The sequence below is a fragment of the Sturnira hondurensis genome, unplaced genomic scaffold (genome assembly GCF_014824575.4).
Source record: "Sturnira hondurensis isolate 20B ecotype Veracruz unplaced genomic scaffold, ASM1482457v3 Scaffold0002039, whole genome shotgun sequence".
Classification (NCBI taxonomy): Eukaryota; Metazoa; Chordata; class Mammalia; order Chiroptera; family Phyllostomidae; genus Sturnira; species Sturnira hondurensis.
In genome coordinates, this window is record NW_028074670.1 from 1766877 (window position 1) to 1776516 (window position 9640).

At 50.1% G+C, this 9640-nt stretch overlaps 1 protein-coding gene across 4 annotated transcripts in view; it reads left to right on the top strand.

The window, feature by feature from the left end:
* The window catches only part of REEP1 (receptor accessory protein 1), a 104622-nt gene extending 95181 nt beyond the window's left edge, over window positions 1–9441 (top strand). For 2 of the 4 annotated variants that reach the window (XM_037039095.1, XM_037039101.1), the window contains 2 exons: window positions 4186–4337; window positions 6294–9441. In XM_037039095.1, the coding sequence (XP_036894990.1) occupies window positions 4186–4337; window positions 6294–6365 (224 nt within the window). In that variant the 3' untranslated portion in view covers window positions 6366–9441. The remainder of the gene's footprint in view (window positions 1–4185; window positions 4338–6293) is intronic. The other 2 variants (XM_037039107.1, XM_037039113.1) reach the window with 1 other exon arrangement.
* The last annotated feature ends 199 nt before the right edge of the window (window positions 9442–9640 follow it).

A 9640-nucleotide genomic window follows, 5' to 3' on the forward strand; every position in this document is an offset into this window, starting at 1 on the left:
CCTGGTCAGGGGTGTGGTGGTGGTCTGGGAGCCCCGGCCCCAGCTCTCCCTTTTTCCGGGCCTCTCAGCACTCAGCGCCCTGGAGGTCTTCTCACTCCCTGAAGTGTGCTTGCAAGGAACCAGCTGATGACTCCTCTGCCCCACTTCCTCTTTGACTGCAGGGGAAATCCCTCCACGCCCGCCTCAGCCCCTCCTCTCTGATGCTCAGGGCTGGGCTCACGCCCCTTGGCCCTCACAGTGCTGGCCACCTCTGCGGTGCAGGGCGCTGGGCGTGAAGTGTCAGCAGATGGCGTTAGGGGAGGTTTGTTTTGCGAGCCAGAGGCCAGCTCTCCGAGCAGAGAGGTCCTGAGAGAGGAGTTCAGGGGTCATGGATACATTGGTCAGAGGGCCCTCCTGATCGCCAGAACTGGTTTTCCACTGCATCTCAGGTTACAGGAGCACACTTTCTCCCCACTTCCACTCCATCTCACCCCTCTGTCAGCCGATTCCCTGTTGTTCCCTGCATCTGCCTCTTTTTTCCTGTTCCCCCCCCCGCCCCCCCCGCCTTCCTTTCCTCCCATCTTTCCTCTCTTCCTACCTTGATGTAACACAGAACCGAAAACTCTGTAGTGCTGCTTAAAATGAGTCATAGAGTTGGATCCCCCCCCCTGCCTTTTTTTCAAATCAGGTGTGTGGAACACCATCTCGAAGGGCAGAGTCGTCCCTATTTACCCTCCCCACTGGGAGTTGCGGGAGGTGCTCCACTGAGCGAGGCCTGGGCGGTCTGCTCCCTCTGAGGGCAGGAGGAGCTGTCCAAGGTCCAGCGCTGGGGCAGGGAGTGTGTGTGTGCACGTAGGTGTGTGCGGGTGTGCATGTTCCTGTAGGCGTGTGAGTTTCATCTCCAGAGTTCCTGCCCTAACAGCGTATTCCTTTCTTTCTCCCCGGTGGCCATTGGACATGGACGTAAGTTCCAGACCGGCATGTTCTTCTCCGCACACGTTTGCTGACTCCCTCTAACGCCCCACTCACGTGTGCTGTGTGGGATGTTTGCTAACCTTGGGTGTGTTCTGCTGCCCGCCAGGGTGGGGTGCCCAGGGCTCTGTGCCAAGGGGCCTGCTGGGTCTGTAAGGGCTGGGAGTCTCCCCCGCTGCCTCCCTCCCTGCCTCCTCCACCAAGAGAAGAGGCGGAGTTGCTTCCCAGCCTGCTGCAGCCCTGCTGGCGTGTTTGCCGCCACAAACGTCAGTCCAGGCCGCGCACTCGTGCCTTTGCTGTGAGAAACAAGGGGGACCCTGTCCTTCCCTGGAGGCCCCAGTCTCGGGCTCTGTGAAGGCAGCTCTGCAGGCTCAAGGCCCTGACTGCCATCCAGCTGAGATTTGGAGGCGGGGATCCTGGCCATGACCTTCCACAGGAGACTCTCTTCCTGCATCAGTTGTCTCCGGGCGCCATCAGAGTACGAAGAGGGGGGGCGGCAGCACCCTGCTCAGCCGCTCGCCCTCATCCTCGTCCTGGTGCCCCTCCTAGTGGGACTGTGTTCTGTGGGGTTTATTTCTTTGCTTAGTATTCCCTATTCCAAAGAGAACACGTTTCCTTGCAGAAATGTAGATGAGAGATAAAACCACAGTAAGAAAAATGAAGCTTGGAGGAAAGAAACTAGGCAGGTGGGATGGAGGCAGAGGTGAGAACATTTTAAAGGCGTGCGGTAAAGTTGTGGCCTGTTGATGAGGCTGGCGTCCTGGTTGCCAGTGCAAAGAGGAAAACACGGTGAAGAGATTTGGTGTCACAACACAGCCCCCACCCAGAAGCTCCGAGGCCCAGCTCATCCAGAGTGTTTATTCTCCCGGGTCCTGAGAGTACAGTAGAATATTGCAAACGACATTCTTGGCAGAAACGCTCAGTGAGCACAGGGATCAGCAGGGTTCTTCTCTTTCGGGTAGGTTCTCTCTGATGCTTCATTTGAAGCTACTTCTGGTCCCCAAGCTGCCCAGTCTCCTGTGTTCCCTTCCTCTGCTGAGCTGAGCCCTTGTTTTCTATTCCTGCCCAGACATCTGGGCTCCCCGCGACCCATCGATCCCAGTGGGCCAGGAGGTTACTTCTTTTCTACCCTGTAGGCTGTGCTCCAGTGCGCAGTGGAGAACAAACTCAACGCCATTTCCATTTCAGTCCTGAGACAGCAGTGCTGGTGGTAGTTGTTATTGTTCTTATTACTGTAACATGGCAGTTCACTGCTCTGGCACAGTGGTCCCAGACAGCCCGGTGGGCAGGCCTAATTGCTGGGTGCCTGAGGATCTCGTGGCTACTCTGGACTGCCTTCTGAGCGGTCAGTACTGGGCAAGCCCTGGGCCTGGACTTAGAGACACAGACTCAACCAGTACCCGGGCCTGGTGCCAGGCTGCAGGGTGTCTGGCTGGGCTGGAGCTGGCCAGGCAGCTCCTGCAGTTTCTGCTCTTGTCTGAGGGCTTTTGTCCTTTTTCCCTCCATCCGGCAGGAGGTGCCTGTGCCCAGAAGGAATTTCCTTGTGGGTGGATATCGGGTTCTGGTTTGGGGCAAGAGCAGAGCTCCCTGAGATGATGTCAGTGCTCCACCTGGTTCAGTGGCTGGGCGGCCAGTGTGTGCTCAGCCCTGGGTCAACGTTGGCACAGAGGGACCAAGGGAGGATCTGCCGTGCTTCCCAAGCTCAGGGCACTTTGTGTTGGGCTGAGGCAGCGAGACTGGTATGGGAACCAGGGCACACAGCCCAAGCCCTGTGGTTGAGATTCCAAGTGCCATGAGGGAGAGGGAGTGGGGAGCTAGGGAGGGTTCCCTGGAATTGCCAGTCTTCATGCTCAGCACTCTGAAGGGTGCAGATGATTTGGGCAGGAGAAAGGATCAGAGGATAATCTAAACCAAGAGTAAGCATGCTGGGGGGTGCACAGAGAAAAAAATTAAAAATATATATATATATATATATATTAGAGGAAGGTTAATGATCTCAGGCTTGGCCCTTACTAAGGTGCTGCTGTCTGAGCAGGTCACTCTGAGTCTACAATTCAGCGTTGAAATTTGTGGTTTAAGACAACTGTTCTCCCGTGCTGCCACCTGCTGGCTGTTTGGAAGAACAGCAGTAACTGGGGAAACTGCTGAAGATGAAGGTCCAGTTTTAATTTTACTTAACTGGCACCCGGTGCTTTTATAGTCCAGCGAATCCCCTTTTGATACAGAGAACACATTTGGTAGCTGAATATGTTCTTAAGCCCCAGAAAGAGCCCCAGAAAGAGCTCTGGTTTCTATCTGCAGGCCTCAGGGCAGTTGGATCAGTTGACTGGAAAGCCTCCTGGCTCTGCATTCTGTGATTCTAGGTAAAAACAATATATAAAGTACAGGAAGATATATCTATGGATGTCAGATAGGCTGGCTATGGGCAGGAAATATTTTATAGCTCAGTTAAGATAGGACTGTCTGGCCAGCTGGCATGGAATATACTCAGCATTGAACACTTAAAAAATGTGCATCCAATGACATGAATTATTTCTGGAGCTTTGCCTGGGGATTGGTCAAGGCAGATTAAAACAGGAATCTCGCTGTCATTGTTGAAGCAAAGCTACTCCTAGATTCTCCTCCCACTAGGCTCCTTTGCTTCTGTAGGTCTTGGCCTATGAAATGAAAAATCTATGTAGCTTTTTTAAGGTTCTCTGTGAGGCTTCCTGGCATTTTACATGCTATCTCTTAAAGAATGTTCGGAGCTGAATATGCGAGTGTAAGGCACTGTCAACATTGCTGGTTTGTATAATAGAAAAGGGTGCTATTTCCCTCTTGAAATTACTGCCAGTCTTTTCAGAGAAAACCCCCTCCCCCCAGCACCTCTTGGTGTGGTGTTGCAGGTCTAAGCTGCAAGGCTTCACCTGCCTCGGTTAAGAAGCAGCTTTCTTCTCCCAGGGAAGCGGTGCCCCCGTCTGGGGGGTGGAATCAGCAGATTCTGGAGCCTGCGCTTGTTGCTGTGCACAGTGTGGTCAGCCTGACCGCTGCACCCTCAGAGTCCCGGATCCCCACGGAGGGTCCCCAGGGTACTGGCTGCTTTTTCAGACAGAGGGGCCTTGGTTGTCCTAACAGACCTGACTTTTCGTGCTGTGTGCCTAACCTTGCCCTTGCCTGCCCTCCGTGCACCGTTCTACACTGATCCCTTCTCACTGTACTTTGTCTCTTCTGTGTAGATTGTAAATGGACATTAAGTGGTTGAGGGAGATGTGAATGAGGGTGGTGTGAAGGCATGGGAGCCCCACCGGGTCCAAAACCCGTTGGCCTTTTCTGATGATGAGGAGGAAGACCTGCTGGATTTCATGTACAAGTATAAGGCAACTCGAAAGACGGAGTTCCCCCTGGAGGTACACGGTGTCTGGGGCTGTGGGCTGAGTGTGTGTTTGTACAAGGGCTTCACCCTGGAGATCTGGGGGTCCTAGAAGCTATGCTTCTTGGGGCACCCGGCATTGCCCGAGTGCCAGGGGTAGGAAGCTCTCCCTCCATCACACAGGCAGGACAGGCCACTAGGCAGCATCCAGTTACTTGTTAAGGGGAGTAGGGAATGCTTGGGCAGTGTTGGTGGGGGGGGCATGGAGAAAAACTCAGAACATATTATTTGGCAAGGCTTTAGAAACATATTAACTTGTTTATCACTATCTCCAAGAGAGCGTAGTGCCTGGCACAAAGTAGGTATTCACAACATGTTATTAAAGGGATGTAACCCTTTAAAGTGACCAAGCACAGTACACTTGACACATGTACTGTTGCCGGTGGTAGATGTAGTTGGAGTTTTGCAGTGAGAGGGCCAGGCTGAGAGCCTCATGGGCCTTGCTCAGTGATGTGGGCGGGGTCACCAGCCATGGGCTCAGGTGCAGGGCTGACAGAACTGGGGGCCTCGAGTCTTGCTCTGCCCTCTCACGTTGCCTCTCCTGTTCCCTGTCTGCTGCATACAGAGGCCTGAGAATCCACCTGAGGCAGGTTGGGAGTCCCCTGTCCCCAGAGTAGAGACTCCATGAGACCCAGATGAGGAAGTGCATGGACAGTTTCCCCTACGTGAACCCAGGGCCCGTCATCCTGATTCTTGCTAGGACCAGAGCCATTAGCCCAAAGCGTGCAAGAGTTGTCAGGTTCCTTTCTGAGGTGGGGCACTTGTGGGTCGATTTTGAAGTTAGAGGTTCTGGTAAAAGATGTTCTGGGTTTTGACACTGCTCCAGGAGTCCTAAGGCCCAGGCAGCCCTGCCTCGGAGAGGGCTAGTAGGGAAGGTGCCCAGATCCTTCTAGGGCCTGAGGGTTTGTACCCTTTGGGTTTTGTTTTTTAAAGCTGCACAGCCTGAGGCAGATTACTAAACCCTGGGCTCAGTGATTTTATTACTCTCTGATGTACAAGTGTCGTGGTCCCCTGGTCCCACATGTGCTGCTGGGGACTGAGAAGCACTAGATGGTGGCGAATATGGACCTGCCCTCAGGAAGGTTAAGTGGGCGGGGGAACCCGTGAGCGAGCGCACCTGCCGAGGGCACAGAGCCTTCCTTCCTCCTCCGACACACAAGCCACTCTGAGAACAAAGGGGGGCACAGTCCTGGTTTTGGGTGACTGGGCCTTGGGTAGAGGGACTCAGGAGTGACTTTTGAGCCAGGTCATACAGAGTTCTAGAAATAGCCAGACAGGAAAGGGAGGAAGGGCTTCCAGTCAGAAAGCATAGAGGTGTGAAAGGCCAGCATGTGGAGGCAAAGACGTTGAGTACAGAGCAGGAGACAGACAGGTTGAAGGGTGGTGAGGGCCCTTGTGGGAACCCTCTCCAGTGGTCAGCTAGGAGGAAAAACTCTACATTCAAGAACAATGGTTTGCTTTGTTTTGCTGTTTGCTGTGAATTAAAGGACTTTGCATCCAGAAAGAGGACTGGAAATTTGGTGATGGAAATTTTAAGCACATACCAAGAAACATGAGGCTGGTTCCCAAAGGAAATAACAAAAGCAAGAGATAAGGTGGGGAGGCATTTGGTTCTGCTGAGTCACCTGTTAAGATCATGTTGCTCCCAAGGCAGAAGAAAGATGTGTCATCCTTCTGCACAGCTGTTCACTTGGGAGATGCAGGGCCGTAGGAGAGCGTGAAGAGGGAGGTGCTGGCCTTTGCAATTGGCCCAGCCTCCCTGGGAGGCTTGAAAAGGGACTCTGACTCTGTTGGGGAAACTCAGAGTGAGGCCTCAACCCCAGGATTTGACCAGAAGAACTAGGTATCTCAACACAAACCCATCCAGATACTGTCCTCAGAACAGTCCACGTTTATGCCAAACTGAGGGATGCCTTTTTGTTTTCTCTGCCAGGCACCGCCTAGAATCCTTCGATCTCGCTTCAGGAAGAAAAGTACCTCATCCTCAGCAACTGAAACCACGTGAATGAGATGAGCCAACAGCACCAGATACACAGAATGTTTCTTCTCTGCCTTAAAGAGCTATCACTTACTAAAAACATAGACATCTGCAAGCTGGTGTGCTTAGTGTGCAGCCTCAGTCTTGGCCTTTTCTCCCCCCTTTTCCACTTTTAGGATACTGTTTGTTCCTTTTCTTTATTTTGCTGGGGAGAGGCTAAAGGGAAGGTAGTGTGTGTGTGGGGTGTGACCCTTCAGTCTTCCGAGGTTATTTTCCACAACTGGATTGTCATTAGACAGCAGTGTTTTTACAATATAAGAGAATCACCTGCCCCCACCCCTGCCGAGATGTACATTTGTAATTTATTTGTTGCATACTTCATTTTTAGTCCTGTAAATGCAATCAAAGCAATTTTTAAACCTTTTTTTCTTCTTTTTTTGGTACTAATACTTTGGACTACAGTGTACATATTTATTATGGCTTTTGGCTTCATTTAATGGACTTGCAAGGGCTGCCAGAGGTTCTGATAATGTAGCAAAATTGCAAAAACAGAAGCGTAGAAAGTGTTTTTGGTTCTAGAGAATGTCTTTGATTGTGCTTATTAGGAAGCTTCCCAATCCAGCTCCGGTGCAACGTCCCTCTCCCTGCAGGACTGTGGTCGTGTCCTTCAGACTCTCCTTTAGTCAGTGAGCCAGAGAGGTGCAGGCCAGAGAGAGAGTGCGCTCAGTGACGGAGACAGGAGTGACGAGGCCAGGGACACAGCCCAGAGGAAGAGAAGCATCACAAGAAGCTTGTCTTCCCCTTGAACTCAGGTTGAGGGGCTTCTGAATCCTTTTGGGAGGGTTGTTACCATTTGCCTTGGGCAGGTGGCTCACCCTTGGTAAAACCTCTTGGGGGTGTGGACTCACAGAGCTGTTTGTGAGGAGTCATTTAAATGTTTCTAGAGTTCTTGACCAATGACTGTTTCTCCTTCACAGTGACTGTACTGTGACTCATCTCCCCAGGCAGAAGGGTTTATAATCTGAGCACCTTCTTCTAAAGAACACTAAGCAAAAACCAGCCAGTCAACCAAACCGAGACAAAACCTAGGCCTACACTTTCAGATATGCTCTAAAATACATCTGCCACCTGTGTAACATCGAAAGGCTGGGTTCTGGAAGGTTTTAGAGGTTGAGAGCTTCTGGGTATGACTTGCTGCTCAGCTCCTGGGGCAGCTGTGGCTCCCACCCTTCTGTTCCCTTTCTGCCTAGTGCAGACTGGGAACAGGAGGGAGGTCGCACGCTCGTGGACACTGCAGGTCTTAATGGGCATTTCATACAGGCCCAGATTGCTTAATAAGAGAATGAAGCACCATCCGCCTAGATTGAGAATTTTGTTAGAAGACAAATCTGGATTAAATAGCGTTTTGGACCGAGGTGGCTGCTCTCCCCTTGGGGCACTGAGCCTAAATGTGGGGACTGTATATTTGTGCTTAGAGTTGGGTATTTCTCTCAGTGTAATGCATGCAGTGGTTACAACCCAGTTATTAATAAAACTTGGACTGTGTTTGTTCATAGATGTGCCCTGAAGATTAGAGAATTAGTGTCACATACCACACGGAACTGTCAACCAGATGTAAATAGGCCCAGCTGAAGGCTGTTCCTGTCATTACTGAGCCACACAATGGCACATCAGTGGTCTTTGCTGACAGCACATGGGCTGGATCTCAGCCACCTCAGAAAGCATTCTACTTGAAGTTGTTACCAGATATGCTATTTCCATCCCTTCTTCCCATAATTACTCTGAAGGCGGCTTTGTCATTTACAAAAGGATTTAGAACAATAAACCTAAAAGCAAATTTGTGATTCAGAGGACAAATAGAAGCTACTACTGTTCTACTGTCTGCGCCTCACACCCACTAATACTTGAACCTGTTTAGGGAAGACAAACATCTTTTCTTTAAGCTTACTGAATAGTTTCAGACAGAGAAAAAATACACACTTTTGTACTTATTTGTTAGTTGGAAGTACCCAGGATTATCAGAAACAAGTGCATAAAAAGCTTATAACTTAAGCAGCTTTATAGCAACTTTGTTTGCCAAAATAATAAATGCCTGTAGCTGTTACAGATTAAAATTCTATTGTGAACAAGCTAGATTTTCACTACTTCACAATGGAAAGTTCTAACAAGTACAGACTATCAAGTTTGCACTCAACTATGCCAAAAACAAGTTTGAAGCTCTCTACTCTCAGCCATGCTGTATTACTTCTTGTTCAAGGTTCAGAAAACATAAAGGTGTCCAAACTGCTGTCTTAATGTAAATGTAACTATTTTTCCTTCAAGTGTTGATTAGGGAGTCGGTTTCTCCCTTAAAAACACTCACTGTACAACTGAGAACAGCCGTCATGTTCCTGGCAAAACGTTGTTTACTTATCCAACGTGCTGTTGTATTTGTGTATGGACTGACACCAAATGTGAATGCCTCAGAGTGTACACGTAGTGGTGTGGTGTTCTGTCTAGAAGATAAACTGTTTTAATTTGCTGGCACACAGACTCGGGCTGCTTACACAAAGTTAGCGTGAAGTCTGTCCAATCGCCCTGTAGCGGTAGCGACTGTCAGGTACCGGCCGCTGCACAGCGACCCGTCTCTCAGGGGAGGCATGGTGCTGTGCTTGTGCACTGCAGTGTGGTCACACCCCTGCTGGCTTTGTGTGAGTAGCTTGCTCACTTCGCTGGCCTCTGAAATGTGTTCTCTGCGGTGAACTGTCCATGTGTTTGTGATAGCAGTGCTTGTCCACCATGCCCACCACCGAGCACCTGCCTAGTTCCTCACCTTGCACAGTGTTTGAAATGGTAAAGGATGTGCTTCGTTCCCAAACAGCTGACATGCTGGACTGTGATGTGCGTATCTCCCCTAGTTTAGCTCTGTAGACCCCATAGAACCATCTGTAATAAAACAACATACTGGACTGTGCGTCGAGGGGTGTAAAGTCATATGATTCCAAAGGTTGAAGTTCTGCTGTTTTGTTATAATGCTTGATATATATCTTGAATAAAGTCTTAAAATTTTTCTTTTAAAAGATCCCTTTGTAATGTTGGGCTTATAAGCAAAGAGAAAGTACTTTTTAAAAAAAATGTGGAAGGTCGCCCTGGCCGGGTAGCTCAGTTGGTTAGAGCGCTGCCCTGATATGTGAAGGCTGCAGGTTGAATCTCTGGTCAGGGCACGTTCAAGAACCAGTCAGTGAACACACAACTAAGTGGGACAACAAATTAGTGTCTGTCTCTCCCTTGCACTAAAAAATCAATACATAAAAATGTTTAAA